The 19,415-nt window shown below is 39.8% G+C and overlaps 1 protein-coding gene and 1 long non-coding RNA gene across 5 annotated transcripts in view; one reads left to right on the top strand and one right to left on the bottom strand.

Moving 5' to 3' along the window:
- Window positions 1–19,415, bottom strand: part of LOC127428155 (uncharacterized) — a 40,834-nt gene that overhangs the window by 1,052 nt on the left and 20,367 nt on the right. For 2 of the 3 annotated variants that reach the window (XR_007895033.1, XR_007895035.1), the window contains exons 2-3: window positions 1,465–1,550; window positions 1,094–1,206 (exon numbers count right to left, since the gene is read on the bottom strand). This is a non-coding gene — a long non-coding RNA (uncharacterized LOC127428155). Of the gene's footprint in view, window positions 1–1,093; window positions 1,207–1,464; window positions 1,551–6,946; window positions 7,074–19,415 lie in introns of those variants that run through there. The other variant, XR_007895034.1, reaches the window with a different exon arrangement.
- Window positions 8,012–19,415, top strand: part of LOC127428149 (elongation of very long chain fatty acids protein 1-like) — a 34,449-nt gene continuing 23,045 nt past the window's right edge. The window contains exon 1 of one of the 2 annotated variants that reach the window (XM_051676278.1): window positions 8,012–8,072. Coding sequence is in view for 1 of the 2 variants with exons in the window: in XM_051676275.1 (XP_051532235.1) it covers window positions 11,103–11,201 (99 nt within the window). In the remaining variant the exon portion in view is untranslated. Of the gene's footprint in view, window positions 8,073–11,051; window positions 11,202–19,415 lie in introns of those variants that run through there. The other variant, XM_051676275.1, reaches the window with a different exon arrangement.

Raw genomic sequence — 19,415 nt, 5'->3', positions numbered from 1 at the left:
TGCACCATAACGGCTATAGAGGCTGTCTTTAATGGACGTGTCGAAATGAACATTCCAAACTGTTTATTTGTCTTGTTGGCCGGAGTAGCACCAGCGCATGCAGCACAAAATGGAACAGGACACCCGACGCAATGCGCAGAAATAGATGCTTCCTGTGTAAACAGCATCATTGATTTATAATAAAATCAATTTGTCTTTGATGTGATGCGACGCAAGCATCCAGTGTAGACAGGGTGTTAGAGGTTTGTGCAAAACAAACTGTAATTTACAGTATACTAGCTAATAAAATGTAAAACAAAGTGAATTGTGCAAACAACAACAGGCTTTGAATCACAGGGAACTTCTGCATTCTGGAAAAAGGCTGTTACAGAAAGTAAAGTGATTTCTGGGTTACTACATTGAGTATTTCCTTTAATAATGATCAGAAATGGGGCCTGGGTAGTTCAGTAGTAAAAGACGCTGGCTACCACCCCTGGAGTTCGCTAGTTCGAATCCAGGGCGTGCTGAGTGACTCCAGCCAGGTCTCCTAAGCAACCAAATTGGCCTGGTTGCTAGAGATGGTAGAGTCACATGGGGTAACCTCCTCATGGTCGCTATAATGTGGTTCGTTCTCGGTGGGGCGCGTGGTGAGTTGAACGCGGATGCCGCAGTGGATGGCATGAAGCCTCCACACGCGCTATGTCTCCGTGGCAACGCTCTCAACAAGCCACATGATAAGATGCGTGGGTTGATGGTCTCAAGACGCGGAGGCAACTGGGATTCATCCTTCGCCACCCGGATTGAGGCGAATCACTACACGACCACGAGGACTTAAAAGCGCACTGGGAATTGGGCATTTCAAATTGGGAGAAAAAGGGAAAAAATAAATAAATAAATAATGATCAGAAATTCTAAACATTTTTCTTGGGGGTGAGTTATTGAGAACTTTTACAAACTTTATAATTGAGAAATCTTATATGAGGAGGGGGAAACACTGTAACACTCAAATGCCAATTAATCTACACGAACAGAACCTAAACCCCAAAGTGTAGCTATAAACTCCTTAAAGAAATAGTTTATCAGAAAATTTTTATCCTGTCAGTTTTTTACTCACCCTAATGTCATTCGTTCCAAACTTGTATGACTTTTTCAGGGAACACAAAGGACAGGTAAGAAAAATCTTCCACAGCTTTTCACCATATAATGAAAGTGAATTGTGACTCCAAGCTATGGGGGAGTAAAAGATTTGGAATGACATGATAGAATTTCTATTTATTTCTTTTAATTTAATTACACAATGTTAAACATAATAAGCTAGGGAAAAATTTGTAATACATTCTTCAAATAAAATACAGTATGTTAAAAAGCTATGCATTAATGAGTATGTTGGAGTTTCATAGTATTTTATAGTATGCATGACATAGTTTTGTTGCAGGAAATGTGTAACTTTCTTTCATGCACAGCGTAATCATAGATTGAACTTACTTTGTCTTGCTTGTGTGGTTGAATATTTGGAAGAATTTGACTCTTATCCTGCTGAACTTCTTTGCAGTGACTGGTTTACTGACACACTGTACATAAGAGAAAGAACAACAAATATAATCCATATTATCATTGCCATACATCATACATCATGCATACATCAACAGCCTTAACTACCTCAATTTCCTCACTGCTCTCTGAACCTGAGAAAGTTCTGGGGTGTTTCTGGCACTGCCCCCTCCCTAATGCTCCATCCTTTCTTTGACTTTTTCTGTTGGACTGGCTGTTCTCTACACTATAAACCATTTCAGCATTGCAGATCTACCTCCTGGTATTATTTATTTCGTTTTTTTTTTTCTCCCCTTTTCTCTCCAATTTTGGCATGCCCAATTCCCAATGCACTCTCAGTCCTCGTGGTGGCGTAGTGACTCGCCTCAATCCAGGTGGCGGAGGACGAATCAATCTGCGCATCTTATCACGTGGCTTGTTGAGCGCATTACCGCGTAGACCTAGCACGTGTGGAGGCTCACGCTATTCTCTGTGGCATCCATGCATAACTCACCACACGCCCCACCGAGAGCGAGAACCACATTATAGCGACCACGAGGAGGTTAACCCAACATGACCCTACCCACCCTAGCAACTGGGCCAATTGGTTGCTTAGGAAGCCTGACTGGAGTCACTCAGCATGCCCTGGATTCAAACCTCCGACTCCAGGTGTGATAATCAGTGTCTTTGCTTGCTGAGCTACCCAGTCATACAAGTTTGAGATGGCATAAGGTGAATAAAAGACAAGAGAATTACCATTTTTGGGTTTAATTATTCCTTTAATAATTACCAAGATATGTACAGTATACAATTCATAATTAATTTTAACTCTGCATAAAGCACACTACACTACATTGCACACTTACCAATGTTGGTTTCCTCTTTGTAAGACACATCGCATATACTTGTTTCATGGTGGCAATTTAAAATGTTTGTTCAGAGCACATCTCATGTTGAGGGATACTCAATCCACTGGATCAAAATGAACATAGTTTTTTTAAACAGGATTTATAAAAAAAAAAATTATAATAATAAATATGGTAAACAGTAATTTACATTATTAGCTAAATTCTGGGCAATTAATGCATTACTCGCACAAAAAAGCACCCAGGTGACTGAGATGTTTATGAGGTGCGTAAGTGAAAGTGGATAGATGAAGATATTGTTTACAAACAAACACTTTGCCCCACCCCTTTCGGGTTCTTTTGGTAGCCCAGAAAAGACCTGCTGTTTATAGGCGCTTCGCTCAAATTGCACTGAAACGGTTCAAAAAAAGTTTTTGGGGTTGAAACATCCCGTTTCCCACAGATTACTGGAGTTAAGGGCTTCTTTAAATTTCCAACAGATCGTTTCATCAGGAAGAACTCCGGATTTTACATAAATGATTATAATTCACGGGTGTGTTAAACATGTGAGGATGTGTATTCATCAACCTGTTCCATGTCCGACATTATCAAACAGGCTCATTGAACCAAGTCTAAACTTGTTTTGCTGATATTTCAGAAAAGAACCCACATACTTTCTTTACTGTAAACCATAGATATTCCTTTATATTAACTTTTATTAACATTAAAATACATTTTTACATTCTATAAAGCTTAAAAGATTACAGCGTGTAACAACTGTTTATTTATTTTTTTGGTTCCTGGGTAGTAAGTGTTATTTCCTAATTGCTTATGCCTAATAAGTATAGAAAATGGCTATTATTACCCACAAACATTGCTTTTGTGACCAGGACAGTGATATTTTGAAATTTACCTATTTTCCAGAACATTCCAGATAGATTCAGTGCTGAGTAAACGTGGAGTAACTTCTAGAACTTTCAAGTAATATAAATCAGTAGTATAAATACAGGGGCCTTAAGCCCACCAGTTCAGTTTAGTTCCAGCTGCCTAAGTGGATACATATCTGCATTTTTCTGAGATGGCATCAAATGGCTGCAAGCATCCGGCAGACACATTTTGCTATGTCTGCGGCCAATTTATCAAGACAAGAGCGAAAAAGTACTCCGTGGAAGCATCTGCTAAGATGTGTGAGGCCTACAAGGCATATTTTGGCATGCCTGTCAGGGATCAAGGCAAACCCTGGGCACCTCATTTCACCTGCGAGCACTGCAAAAAAACTCTGGAAGGTAAGATGGACAATTGTTGCTTGGAATTTTATGTTATAAAATTTGCAAATTTTTAAAATTGTAAAAGTTTTTTAATTTTAAAATGTTTTACAATTTTCAATGTTATTGAAAAAATATATAATATATGAAAAATGTTGCGAGAATCTCTTGCACATTAGTCTTCAGAAGAGAGCAGCAAGTCAGAGAGCGAGGAAGATGTTGTAGATCCAGATGACAATTTCAGAGGTGGAGCTGAGGAGAGAAACCCATACTACACCAACCAAAAGGACCTCAACGACTTAATAGAGATCTTGGTCTCACCACGTCCAATGCCGAGCTTTTGACGTCCAGGCTCAAGCAGTGGAACTTGTTGGATGAAAGTGTGCAAGTCGCAAATCAGAGGAAGCGTCACCAACCTTTTTCCAGCTTCTTCACCCGTCAAGATGGGCTCTGCTTCTGCCACAATTTGACAATTCTGTTTGAGGCAATCGGAATCGCCTGTAACCAGAATGAGTGGCGCCTCTTCATTGACAGCTCATCCAGGAGCCTCAAAGCCATGCTGCTCCATAATGGAAAGAAGTACCCGTCTCTTCCCCTGGCTCACTCGGTGCACCTCAAAGAGGATTACAACAGCATCAAGACCTTGCTGGACGCCTTGAAGTATGATGAGTACATCTGGGGGCTGATTCGTGAAAGTGATTTACAGTATAATTGTAAATCTCGAAAAACTACTCACTTCTAAATCTTTTGTAGTCATTTTTGTATTACTTTAATATAAATACATGTTAATTTGGATTAATATGTTGTTTTTTTTCTGACTTTATGTGAACAAAAAGACACAAATTTGCTTATTTTCTCATTGGAAATAGGTCAATTTCAAAATATCACTGTCCTGGTCACAAAAGCAAAGATTGTGGGGAATAATAGCCTGTAAAGGTGTTATAAGGGAAAGGAGGAGGTGAGAACCGGCTTGACAATATAAATAAAGTTTAATAATAAACAAACAAAAACACACGAACATAAACACATACAGGGCAGCTGCCCATAGTTCTCTCTCTCTCTCGAACTGCCCTCTCCGGTCGCCTTTATCCCTCGCTCGCCTCATCAGGCTGATTGGGGTCCGGGCGTGCATCATTCCGGCCCGGCCCCACCCTCCTCTGCGCTACATAGCCATTTTCTATATTTTTGAAGCATAAGCAATTAGGAAATAACACTTACTACCCAGTAACAAAAATTGTGTTACATAGTGTTATTAAAGGTGCTATATGTAAGATTGACAACGAGCGATTGAAATGGGTACTGCAGTCCAAATTCAAAATATCGGAAAGTTGTCTGCCCCGCCCCAGACTCGAAGCTCATGCGGGTTGCGAGAATGTTGACACGCAAATTAGCCAATTCAGCATCCGTTTTAAAGGATTTCTGGGCTTTAAGCTGTCTCCATCTTCCAAAGGCATCTCCAATATTTATCCTTGTTTTACTACGCCTCTGGTCATGATAGTTTTTAGATGGATGGCGAGGCTTTTTAGGTTGGGTGGAATCTGTTATCTCTGATCCAGTTCATTTGCTGGCTTCCATGCCTGCAGCACGCAGTGTTGTTTGCCTGCAAACTTGTTCAAATCTGACAACCCGGTGGTGTCGAAATACTATTGGTGAGTGGGCAGTGGGCGGGACCACACAGGCCAAAACATAAACAGCAATTCCAGCCCAGAATGGAAACGTCAGAGTAGAATATACTGGCTGTAGCATTGTTATTGGAGTAGCCAGTATTTCAACTTAGCATGTTTCCTAATTCTCTAATGACCTATGGTCATTTTATGATTTAGTACAGTAAAAATATTACATACAGGGCTCCAGAATAAAAACAAAAGACTTAGGAGCAATTGGCTCCTAAACTGAAACATTAAGGGCCAAATTGATGTTTTTAGTAGCCAAATCACAGATTTTCTCGATTTAGATTGCTGTTAAGAAACAAGATAGAAAGCCGAAGAAAAGGAAGTCAGCTGATAGCCCATTCATCGAAGGTTTAATAAACAGTATATATTGTTGAGAAGATAAATTTGCATTCCCTTTTGTCTCACAGTGTCAAAAGCTTGATTATATTCAGTACTGTGCAAAAGTTTTAGGCACTTGTGAAAAATGTTGCATAGTGAGGATGTCTTCAAAAATAATGCCATAAATAGTTTTAAATTTATTAATTAACATCATACAAAGTCCAGTAAACATAAAAAAGCTAAATCATTATTCGGTGTGACCACCTTTGCCTTTATTCTCCTAGGTACACCTGGACAAAGTTTTTCTTGGTTGTTGGCAGATAGGATGTACCAAGCTTCTTGGAGAATTCACCACAGTTCTTCAATCTATTTAGTCTCAGTTGCTTCTGTCTCTTCATGTAATCCCAGACTGACTCGATGTTCAGTGGGGGGCTTTGTGGGGGCAATGCCATCTCTTGCAGAGCACCCTGTTCTTCTATTCTAATCTATTCTAATTCTAAAAATTTTGCACAGTACTGATATACAGGTATATATATATATATATATATATATAATTTTAATTGTTTTAAAATATTGCCTTAGTCTTTCTTTACTGTTACCGGATGGACCAGACACACAAGAGTGCAAACTGAATGAAATCCCAGATGCTGTTTATTGTGCTACTCCAATCCCAATCAATAATTACCCAAAGAAAAAAAGTGGTACACAATACAGGACTTTTAATTATAAAGAAGCCCAAAATACACATGGGACTCTTATTTTGAAATATCTGCACTCCAAGTTGTGAACACACTGACAGCTGATTTGCTGAGAAAGTGAATCTGATTTAAACTGCTAACCTGAGCTCCTGAGTTCAAACCCTCAGTTCTTTTCGGGAGATTCATGAAAAAGACCCGGTTCAAAAGAGTCATTTGGTCACGGCAAGCTCATCAGAAACAGAACAGGTGAAAAGCGGCACGAGACACACTAGTGCGTGCTCTAAAAGATGTATTCAATAACTTACAGGATACAAGTGAGTTTAAGTTCCCGTCCTCGCAAGGAGGAGGGATTGGAGAAACACTGCATACAGAATTACCTGAGCTACCTAGAACTCACAAGTAAAAAAAAATTTCCAAGTATAACGAGAAATCCCCCAATTTCATTACAATATGTAGTTGCAATAAAAGTTGAGCAGCGATGGATAATTATTCTGTTGCAAGGCATTGAGGAACTGATGATGACACAGGATGACCAATCAGTGGAAAGGTGCGTTTCATGCCCACCCACATGTGCAAATCAAATATTTATCTATTTTCTACCCACAAACAATTTTGAAAAATTAACTATCAAAACTTACACTGCTGTTCTCTCTACCTGTAGCTTTGGTCTTCAGCAGTCAACACCAGATTGCATTGCACCACCTACTGGTAAGAACGAATGGCATCAGATGGAGATTGTGCATCGGTACTCTGCTGCTTTTCCTGCAGTTCCCGGATGTGGAAGTTTGAATTTCCAACCGAATTTGAACCACTGAATTTGAGGAAGCGGATTTTGTTAAGCGAAATAGAACGGGCTGAATTTTACCTGTTGAAAAATCTAGATTGTATTTTCAAATGAACTGAATATTTTAGAAATGAAGTTTGGAAAGTGAATATTTATTATTGTATTTTTAATAACTAAATTAGTTGTGAAATGTTTCCAAATGAAATATTTAATGCTTAAAAACACAACTTTGTTAAAATTCAGCCTCCCAAAATGCAAGCACTTTAAATACAACAGATTTAAATGCAAGCACTGTAAATTCAACGCATTTAAATGCAAGCACTGACAATACAATGCAGTCATGATTTTAGCTCCATAGTATTTAGCACTAAGGGAAATCCTATACCCTGCGTCAGAGGGCTGGGCTGAGTCTACTAAAGAACTGAAAGTTAACACGAAACTGCAATTGTAGCACTCATTCCCACATTCCTCACCTCTGGAGAGGTGCATATAATAAAAGAAAGGAACTGTTAAGAGTTTAGAAACGCATGTACTACTTTCTTGTTTTTTTGTTGCTCATCCTCTACGTATAGAGGTAGTTAACATATTTGGAGTAGTAAGACATTTCTGATTGTTAACAACAACAACAACAACAACAAATCTAATCTAATCATCAACCACATAATTTATAAACAATGTGTAATCGGCCATAAATTAAGACCAAAAGTCAATTCATTCTTTCGTTTTGTGCTCATTTGTAATCTATAAAGAATTTACCTTTCAGGTCGCACGTGGCTTTATGCAGAAATGTGACATTTGGATTGAAGTACAGAAACTGTAGTTTACCCCGCCTCTGAATAGCTGCGTTTAATCTCGGCTCACGAAATCCCTTTTGTTTCCTGACTCCCTTTCAGCTGTGTCACAAGAAGTTGAGATCCGAGGAACCTGCAGTGTTTGAACGATCTGATACCTGAACACGAGCACTGGACCCTACTACACAGGTGAGTCCACAATAATGTCCCATCTTTTGACCCGTCCATCATTTATTCGGGATACGTCAAACATTCATGTCTCTTTCCAATTCTTCTAGAGCTGGGACTATCCTACAGATCAGACTGATATACTGTTGTTTGTCAAATTCATAGGCCTGTTCCTTTCTGCACGTCAAAAATTATGGATGGTTTTAAGCATCGCTTGATGTGAATTGTTATAATGGGTAATTAATTCTGCATATTTTTTCAGGTGGCAAATTTACTTTACTCTTGTCTCGGGAGATTCTTGGCTCTTATCTTTCCCCAAATCTTTGACCTGTGTCAAAGACAAGTGAAGGTGACTCTTCCCTTATAGTAATGTTTAAAATGAAAGCTTTAGAAACTCGTTTACTCAATTGTTTATAGTACAAACTAACTGAAGTGTTAACTATATGTAACAACTTTTACCGGGAAAAGTGCTACTGTGCCTTCTAACACAAACAAATCACTCTTTCAGGCTGATTGTATGAAACGTTGAGATCACAGTTCTGTGAGTTAGTTTAAGAGCTTTATGAATGAGATGTCAGTCCATATGCAGTGCCACATTCTCCATGGATCCTTAGAGTCACTAAAATGTTTAACCGAACATGCAAGAAGAGATCGAGCACTGTTGTTAATGTGTTGAAAGATTCTTTCACTTGCTACGTGTATTGCAAGTTTCCTCTTAACAGTTGTGTTCGCTTGTGCCAAAGGGGTAGATCACATTTGCCAAGTTTTAATTTTTTTTTAGTTTAGATGCTAAGACGGTCAGGAAATACCCATAATCTATTACAGGTGTTTCTCCATCGATTTTACACATCTCTAAACGGTCACTGCTCTCAAAACAATTAAAGGGATATCATCATTTACACACCCTCGTGCCATCCCAGAAGTGTATGACTTTCTTTCTTCTGCAGAACACAAAGATATATTTTTAGAAGAATATCTCAGCTCTGTAGGTCCATACAATGCAAGTGAAAAGTGAGCGGAACTTTGAAGCTCCAAAAAGCACATAAAGGCAGCATAAAAGAATCCAGATGACTCCAGTGGTTAAATCCATGTCTTCTGAAGTGATCCAATCGATGGGGGGACAGACAGACCAAACTATAACTCATTTTTCATTATAAATCTTGACATAAGCAGTCTTCTTGATGATCACTTACACTTCCTAGTGCCACCTAGCACTCTGTACAAGCATCAAGCACTAGGAAGTGTAATCAAGCTTGAAGTCATGATCGTGTCATGATCGTGTCTTGAGACTGCAATGGCAAGTTCTCACCCAAAACCATTTAGATTGCCTCAGAAGACATGGATTAAATCACCAAAGTCATATGGATTACTTCTATGCTGCCTTTATGTGCTTTTTGGAACGTCAAAATTTTGCTCACCATTAATTTGCACTGTATAGACCTACAGAGCTGAGATATTCTTCTAAAAAGCTTTTGGGTTATCCAGAAAAAGAAAGTCATATACATCTGGGATGGCATGAGGGTGAGTAAATGAAACACAGCCATCTGAAAACTTTGTAATTATCCTAAACATTTAAGTTTTCATTCATTTCTTAAAAATGACACACAATTTTCCAATGTTTTCACAACAGTTCATACAGCCAACCAAAACTTTAATATATATGGGGGAAAAAAACAATTGCAGCTCTTTTTATGGGTTTACACATCACAAAAATGTATGTATCACTTTTCCATATACAACAAACATAAAAAAAAAAAAAAAAAGGATATTTGCTGGGTTAGTAGTACACGCAGCACAGGAAATGGAGTACACAGCTCTCAAAATTGCATTAACTTTAAAATGGAAAAAGAACAAGAAAAGAATGAGAATGAGAATGGGAAAAGGAATAGGTGTAAGAGGAAGGGGTGCAATGAGAGGGAGAGGAAGAGTGAAAGAAGTAGAAAGAGATGCGGGGAGAGGAGAAGTGCAATAAAAGGGGAAAATGTAAGAAAAGGAGAGAGCGTAAGAAGAGTAAAAGGGAGAGGGAAAAAAGCTTGGTAGAGTGGAGAGTACTGTGTAGTAGAAAGAGCAAGAGGAGAAATTGTAGGAAGACATGAACAGAGAGATGGGGACAGCAGGGTGGAAGTGGAGGGAGGAGACGTAAAGAGACAGGGTACAGACAGGTTTCAAATTAAATGAGAGCCTCCCTAATTGACCATGTAATAAATCATGGTCTCTTCTTAAAAGAAGCTGGGCAGAGAGTTCAGCCCAACATATACGGATCCACAATGGCTTCAATTATCCAGACAAAACAGGGAAAACCGGTAAGCATTTATCGGTATTGTTGATAGTGTACATTTGTAGTACAAGGACAGCCTTAGAGTAGCTAGTTCTCTAAATGTACCTAGTTGTCCAAACATTTTTCAGAATTGAGCTTCGAGAATATTCAGGTGGATGAACAAGGCTCTTTTCAATTGAACAAGAGCATGCCATTGTTGACAACATGGTCCAGAACAACACCCTCCACCTCAAAGAAATTCAGCAAAGAACAATACAGGACTATAAACTATTCCATAATATTCACCAATGCATGTTTGGTCACAATTGATTGTGTTGTAAGGAGAAATGCCATCCGCAAGAAGCAGTTATACAAAGTGCCCTTTGAGAGGAATCTACAGAGTGAAAGAGTTGTGATTCCAGTTTGTTCAAGTAAGTGTAAGCCACACAATTACTGTACTTTACAATACTAAACTATTGTTATCTTGATTGTTATGTGTCTATATACCATTCCAATGTAAGTGCAAAACATGCAGGCCTCTCTATACCTAATACTGTGTCAAAGTGTAAACTCGAACTGTTCCACAACAGTTATCTTTACTTTGTAATCAATGCCATTACTGTAATAACAAAACAGTAACTTACTGTACCTTGTGTTCTTTTTACTCTAGAGGATTTCGGAGTTGGATGGCAGTGAAACACATTATGAGTACTTGTAAATTGATAAAGCTCACGTTAATCTTAACAAAAAAAGGAGAAGAGGGAGGAATGTGATTGGGCAGTGTGCTACAGTCAATGTCTCTGTATACTTGGGAGGCAACATCACCATGTGTGCTCCAATTTCAACCAATTGTGGCTTACAATGCTGTCTTCAGGGCCATACAACACAGAAAGGTTTATACATTTTTTAAACTCCCTCAATGAAATACTCTTTCTACTGGATGACATGAGCAAATGGAGTGCAATGTTGTAGTTGTTTGGGATACTGGTGCCTGAGTGGTTTAAACATTAACTGCATTTTGGGGTAGTGTTCCTTCCAAACATACTGTCCTTTCCAGAATCCAATTGAGGAGTTCTTTTGCTCTTGGGGATGGAAAGTGTTTGACTGCAACATTTACAACCAAGTCTTACTTAAGCAATAGAAGAGGCCCGTTTAGATCTTGAGGCAGAAGCTTGTCAAGCATGGATTTAACATTCGCACATTTTTTTCCCACAATGCATGTCTTGCGAGAATATATTCTGTGAGGTAAATGAAATTCTCTGGCCAGATGTAAATGAGAGGCATTATCAATACATTTCAGTGACTGGAGTACACATTTGTTGCATGTTTGTTTGTGTATATGTTTGTGTGTGTGTGTGTGTGTATATATATATATATATATATATATATATATATATATATATATATATATATATATATATATATACACACACACACACACACACACACACACACACACACACACACACACCGATCAGCCACAACATTAAAACCACCTGCCTAATATTGTGTAGGTTCCCCTCATGCCGCCAAAACAGCGCCAATAGCATTCTGAGATGATATTCTTCTCACCACAACTGTACAGAGCAGTTATCTGTGTTACCGTAGACTTTGTCAGTTCGAACCAGTCTGGCCATTCTCTGTTGACCTCTCTCATGAACAAGGCATTTCCATCCACAGAATTGCCGCTCACTGGACGTTTTTTGTTTTTGGCACCATTCGGAGTAAATTCTAAAGACTGTTGTGTGAAAATCCCAGCAGATCAGCAGTTACAGAAATACTCAAACCAGCCCATCTGGCAGCAACAATCATCCAGGCAATTATCTAATCAGCTAATCGCATGGCAGCAGTGCAGTGCAGGAGCTTAGGTTAATGTTCACATCAACCATCAGAATGGGGAAAAAATGCGATCTCAGTGTTTTGAACCATAGCATGATTGTTGGTGCCAGACGGCTGATCGGTGTGTGTGTATATATGTGTGTGTGTGTGTGTGTGTGTGTGTGTGTGTGTGTGTGTGTATTGTATATATATATTTATTATGATTATTATTTTTTTAAATTATATAATAACTCCTCATTGAAGAACTTTACGATAAACAATGCTTTTCTTTAGTGTTTTCTGTGTCTACAGCTGAATATGTTAGTATTTACTTTTTAAGAAATGCATCACCAGAAAAATATAGTTTTTAATTATGCAGTAAAGCTGAACTGTTTGGTTAAATTACGAGTGTGTTTAGTTGGCTGTGTTAATTGTTTTGAGAGCAATTACTTTAGTTTGGAGAAATGTGTAAAATCAGTCAAGAAATCTGTAACACTTTTAGGGTTGATCAATATGTGCTCTGTCATGTTAAGAGCCCTGATTGGCCATATCCATTTTTTTTTTTTTTTTTTTTTTTTTTTGCCACACACAAGAAAACAGTAGTTGTGGGTGTTTAAGGGCACATAATAGCTAAATCAATCATTTGGGATATACCAGATGACATCAATGGACTTGTTTTGTTTTTCCTTTATCAGCTCCCTTTTAAGCAGTTAATAATAGTGGAAAGAAATTAAATGAGGGCAGAGAAATAAAATGCTGTGTTGATTTAATATGGTTTCAATGCACATGGCATCACACAAAACCTCTTCAAACTTGAAATGCTTTGTGCAGTGTTAAGACAATAGCCAATACTTCTTGACTATACTTTTAATTCAATGTGCTTGCAACTTTACGGCATGTACTGAACTCAAGTCGTCTTCACTCCTTTAGACTGGCAAAGCAATCTTTGTTTTTCCAGCACAACTCTAGTCACTCTTATTAATGCTGTCTTAGAAGTGCATAAAGTTAGCACACAGGTTTAACAAGGATTTTTTTTGGGGGGGGCTGGTTGAGATGTGGAACAGGGCTCAGCAATAAGGATGGCTCGTGGCCAGTATGAGAGAGTTTCAGGACGGTTGACAGAAATGTCATTACAGTGATCTATTAAAAATTGCTGTTGCAAATTCTTTCGATTTAAATGTCATCAAGGTAATATTATCTAGCTGGTTAATGGATGAAGTTTGATGAGAGAACAGAGAGTATAGAAAAATTATAAACATAACAGTAATGATTTACACCGGATGCCATCTTTTTCCAGTAAAAGTGTGTATGAATTTATAGTTGTTAATTTCAGCTGTTGTTGTGATTTAAAAACCTATTAAATTACCTGTTTAGAAATGTTTCTAAAAATAACAATCTATTTTTGTTTTGTGCTGTATGTCAGAATCACAACTATTTTTTGGATAATTGTTCTTTAGCAGGGTTTTTAGTATCAGGTATAGGCTATAGGTGTTCAAACCTTTTGCCATTGTCAGCAAGAGTTCATTCATTTTATCTAATGTGAAACACTCTGTTGCCAATTAACAAACTCTAAATGATAAGTTTTGTGATCAACAGGTACTTCAGAGAGTGGGAATGAGAATGTTTAGGCCATGTGTCATTAAGAGTATTTTAATGTCTAAGGTCCATTAACTCCACACTCCTGCTCTCTAAACACGTTGCTCGGCCTTGCTGAATCAATCACATTGTAGTGTAATTCCATTCATTCTTGAATGAAAACATTCCTGTGACATACTTGCTCTTCACTCATTCCTGTCATAACACAGCACTAAGACTCTTACTAATGTGACAACATTTTCATACACCAGCTGTCTTGTAGCTGGTTGATCTTTGGGGAAGCACCTATTTAAATATAGCCAAGTGCTTTATTTCTATTGGATGATAATCACTGGTCGATCAATGTGAGTTTTTCAATGGCCAATAATGATATTTGATATAATTGCTTATATAATGCCTGTATATTACACATAATTCAATTTAATGGTGGCAAATTGTCTGCAATGAAACTTATTTTAAACATAATAAAAAAATAAAAACAAACTTATTGCCAAAGCTGTGGGCAGGTTTTGGAACTGACATATGGGGTAACTAACACTTAATAATTTGCTGTAAAGAAGCAGAGTCTCTCTCGACTACAGCTCTCATTGCGGCTTCATCCCCCACCCGCCAACACTGCAATCACCAATAGCTGGGCGGGATAATTTTCTCCAGGTATCCATCCTGGCCTCACTCCGCAAAATCGCCACTCGGCCTGCCCCACTCTCCACATTGGCCAAGCAGACATGGATAACGTCAAAATGGCCAAATATTGGCTGATTAATCTACTAATATACAAAAAATGATTATTGTTATTTTAACGGAAAATGTGGGCTTTCCATTGACAAGTCTTTTGGAAGACTTTAGAATTGACACATGGCAGAATGACCTCTTCTGTTAAACGGCCAATTTGGCACAATTATCGCCATTAATGATAATCTCGCAAATATCGAATGGTTGATATATACCTGACCCATATATTGGTCTATCACTAATTATCACAAAGATTAAAAACAGACTGGTTGGTACTACTGCATTTAATTTGGACTGGATTATACTGACCTTAATTAGATTTATTTATTTATTTTTTTGCTTTTCTGTACCTGTACTTCCTTTTATACATTTCTGTTTTGTCTAATGTGAGATGGCTGTTATCTATTTCTTTTATGATTACATCCATTTAGGGATGTATTTAAAAAAAAAGATTGCCATGAATATAGCCATGGAAGCTGGCATGGCGTTAAATCACTAACAAACAAAAAACCATCTGTTTGGTGTTGTAATGCACTGACTGATGTGTAAATGATGAGAGAATTTTCATTTTGGGGTGAACTATCCCTTTAAAGTTGTACGTTTTTGTACGAGCCAAATCACACGATTTTGCCATGTAATGGCACACCATTCCTCAACAAGTTGCACAATTTGAGATAGCTTTTATGTCCGTAGCACAAATATGCGGGACAAGTTACACTGTGAAGTTTAATACTTGGTGTTAGGTTTTTTCTTTTTCCAAGTATGAACAATATTAGTAGTGATGCTTGCCTTGCAAACACGACTAAAGTTACTTCAGCAGCAAAATGCACATGTGATACATTCTTTATATTTTTTTGTTAAGCCAGACATTTATCTGCAGGTTTTTGTTGCATGTCCCATATGGTCCAGTGAAGCAGTAACTGCTGGTTCTTCTGCAGTGGAATCTATATCAGCTCAGGCCTGAGTCCTTGCCTAGTCAAAAACGAAACTATGGAAAATTTCAGAAACCCGAGCAACGGAGACCCAGGCTATGGCTTTATGATGGCATTTTGCGTGGGTGTGCGAGGGGGTGAATGATTGGGTGAAGTTTTGTGTACACATGCTTTCTTTCTTATAAGCTGTCGTGCCTGTAAGAGTGGTTTTGCCAACAGGGGCTGCACTAATTAGTCTCCCTTAGTTCAAACTCGCAATTTCCTCAAACAACCCCCTCCTACCAGTACAGTGCCCTCCCTGTAGACCTGCATGCATGCTGTTAGACTGCCATCTCGACACTTCATATTTATAAAACCCCTCTGCTAGCACATACTCTCATTCATTCCATCTACAGTAGAACAATTGTTCAAGTGAGGGCTTGTAAAGTTCCTGATTTTTCTCTAAAGGCAAGGGTATACAAGTTGTTCCATATGCCAATATGTCTCACACACAGTTGGGCACTCTAGCCTTTCCAAGTATACTCTTTTGACCACGAGCCCTATACGTATGCTCACTACAACATTTACTTTTTAGTACAGTCAACTCAAGGCACATCTGCTCACAAAACTGCGCAGAAACTGATGAAGCATGGAAAAGAGAAGTACGTTTTTATGTTACACTATATCATTTATCTTTTTAACATAATAAAATTATTTCAATAAAGTGCAATTTATTTCATATAATTTTAAGACATTGTGGCCCCTTGGAAGCTTTACTAAGGGACCCCTTGTAAAAACCACTGCTGTAGACTGAGGAACTAACAGACAGATTTTCTCATTTACCAGTCTTGTGTTATTTGAGAGGAAATGTCTTGTCACTTGTTGAGCTGTAAAAGGAACTTGCAGAACTTCCATTTACTGACAGTAATAAGCCAAAGTTCAAAGTTGAGTAATGCCTTCTTTTCTGTCAAGCTTGTCAAGTTTTTGGTCTTGACTTGCTGGAATGAGAGTCATTTCCATCTCTCAGTGCTATGACTGATACTGCTCTTGCATTATTTGTTTGAAGATGAGCTGTACCTTCTTGTTTTTCCCATAGATCGACTATCTGATAGTAATTTTATGTATTGTTTTGTTCAAAAGAATGAAACTTGTCTTCTTAGCTTGGAGATCTCTGGGAGTGTGAGTGTAGAAATTGATTTCATCAACAGCTCTGGTTAATTTCACTTAGTTACTTACACCAACTACCAGTGGTTGATCTATATGGGTTTTTCAAAGGGCATTACCAATATCTAGAGTGAAGGGGGTGGGCCAAGGGTTGTTATCATGCCGATATATACATAATATAATGTAATTATGGCAAATGATACATAGACTGGGATGGGTCTAGATTTTGTTCAATAGATTTTGCTTCTGTTAATCAGCCAAGCAGTTATCAGACAAAATGGCCATCATTCTATCACTAATAACTACGTACTTATCAGTCTCATTGAACCCATTTACATGCACACCAATACGCTGATAACTAACAAAATTCAGCTTACTGAAATAACCTGTTTTACAGGTTTACATGCAAACCAATAAACTGGCAATGCAAGAAAGTGGCATTTACATGACACTTGAAATCATCTGTTATTTCTCAGTTTTTGACATCAGTGCAAGCAGTCATGTTCACAACATTACCATTTATATTATTAAATGATAAACTTGATACTGTAACCTTTTGAAACTGTAAAAATCTGCTTTTTACTTTATAACATATTGTTAATCACTGTAGTAATTACAGAAGGGCACATAATGACATGAAGTTCATCAACAGTGGCCCTTCCAAGAGCTATAACCAATAAACATGTAGAGACACTGCACAGTGTCTCTCACACAAACACTAAACACCATCAGGGTAACACATGTGAAATTAAAATAATGCAATAAACATTAAATAAACTACATCAAATGTAACACAGAACACCCCAAATTGTCACGGTCTTGTCAGTCTGGGTTTTTGTGTGACAGGACCATCACATCATCGTTCTATGTCTGTCTTGTGTTTTGTTTTCTGTCTCTGTGTGAGCGCACGGTTTCGGTTGTTATTTCCCTGCCGTGCGCTCCTCTGTTGGTCTCATGTTTCATGTTTGGAACATGGTGTCTGGATCCTGACTTCCCTGTCTGGTTCGGTTTCGGTTGGTGTCGGGATCCGAACAATCATGCTCCATGTTCTGTCTGTTATTGGTGTGAGTGCATTGCACTTACAGTATGTCATCTTGGAGGCATGTACTCATGTCAATTGTTCATGTCTGTCTCTCGCGACCACGGACTCGCTTCACGTTGTGCTCACGTTTCGCTGCGTGCCACGAGCTGTCTTCACGTTGTGCTGAGGTTCAGTTACTTTGGTCTGAGGTGTCGGGTTTGTGTGTGGCCGAACTCTCGCACAGGTGTCCTGTCGCGTGCCGTTTGCTTCACGATGTACGCTCAGGCTTTGTCTAGTGTGGGAATGTGTGACGTTGCTTTGTTTAACATTGCTACGCATTCTCTCATCTTGTCTGTTGGTTGGCATGAGTGTATACTGCCTTATTGTTTTGCTGATGTGTGCTTATGCCATTCAGATGTTTGTGTCTTGTGAGAGCACGTGGATTTGTTTTGTTTCTGTATTGCTGCGTGTCTCTCAGTCTTGCGTCAGACTCCGCCTCCTTGTTTACCCAATTATTATTTCATTTGTTACACCTGCCCTGCCCATTAACCTGTTTGATTTTCTTCCCTATTTTAGTCTCCTTGTGTGCTGTCCAGTGCCAGTTCGTCTTGTATTTGTCGTGTTTGTCAGTCCGTCTCGTGCTCCTATTGGTTCCGGTCTGTCCTGGGTCCAGCCCAGCCCAGTCCGGTCCAGTTCGTCTGCCCCAGCCCAGCTCCAGTGGCCTGCCAGCCTGGATTATATTTATCCCCTATGGGGTAGTTTATGTTTACCTTGTTTCTTGGTTTAAATAAATTCCTTTTTTCATCTCTGCACTTGGGTCCTGCCTACTGATTCCTGACATTATGAACTGGACCCAAAATGGAACCAGCAGAGAGGTTTTTTTTTCAACAAAGACTGGTTCTCCTGCTAGCCAGCATCTCAAGTAGCAAGAGGACAAGTCCGTGTGGGAGTATGCTCTTGAGATTTTATCATTGTTCTTGGGTCTGGGATACAATCACACCTGCCTCATCGATCTTTTGTCCCAGATCGGGGTGAGGATGGAGGTTTTCTTGAGGCAGTCAGGCTAGCTATGAAATGGGAGGAGTTTTTCAGCCTGTGCCTCGGAGAACTTCCATTCCTCATCCCAAACCGAGGATGAGGGCACCCACTACAAGGATAAGGATGCCTCGGCCACTGCCTCTGCACCTCAAAAGGGGAAACAAAGAAGAAAGCCCAGCCCATCGGCCGAACCCACTGCAGCTGACCGCCAGGAGGCAGAGGAGCCGGCAGTTGATCGCCAGGAGGCAGAGGAACCAGCAGTAGACTCTCAGGAGGCGGAGGAGCTGGCAGCTGACTGCCAGGAGGCAGTGGCCGTTACAGCAGCAGTGTTTCTCACCGTCCGGCAGAGGAGGAGAAGGGCACCTACTCCTCAGTCGCTGCCAGCGTCCACAGCCACGGAGGCCGTTCCCCTGCCACTGCCAGCGTCCATAGCCACGGAGGCCGTTCCCCTGCCATCTGCCAGCGTCCACAGCCACAGAGGCCGTTCCCCTGCCGCTGCCAGCGTCCACAGCCACAGAGGCCGTTCCCCTGCCGCTGCCAGCGTCCACAGCCACAGAGGCCATTCCCCTGCCGCTGCCAGTGTCCACAGCCACGAAGGCCGTTCCCCTGCCGCTGCCAGTGCCCACAGAGGCAGTTCCCCTGCTGCTGCCAGCGCCCACAGAGGCAGTTCCCCTGCCGCTGCCACTGCTCACAGCCACGGAGGCTGTTCCCCTGCCGGCATTCCCTGGAGGCCATTCCCCTGCTGCTACCAGTGCCTACAGCCACGGAGGCCGTTCCCTTGTCCCTGCCAGTGCTCACGACCACAGAGGCCATCCAGTGCCCGCCCA

This window comes from Myxocyprinus asiaticus, chromosome 37 (genome assembly GCF_019703515.2).
Source record: "Myxocyprinus asiaticus isolate MX2 ecotype Aquarium Trade chromosome 37, UBuf_Myxa_2, whole genome shotgun sequence".
NCBI classification, from domain to species: domain Eukaryota; kingdom Metazoa; phylum Chordata; class Actinopteri; order Cypriniformes; family Catostomidae; genus Myxocyprinus; species Myxocyprinus asiaticus.
The sequence above is the reverse complement of the archived record's forward strand: the minus strand, read 5'-3'. Positions and strand labels throughout refer to the sequence as shown.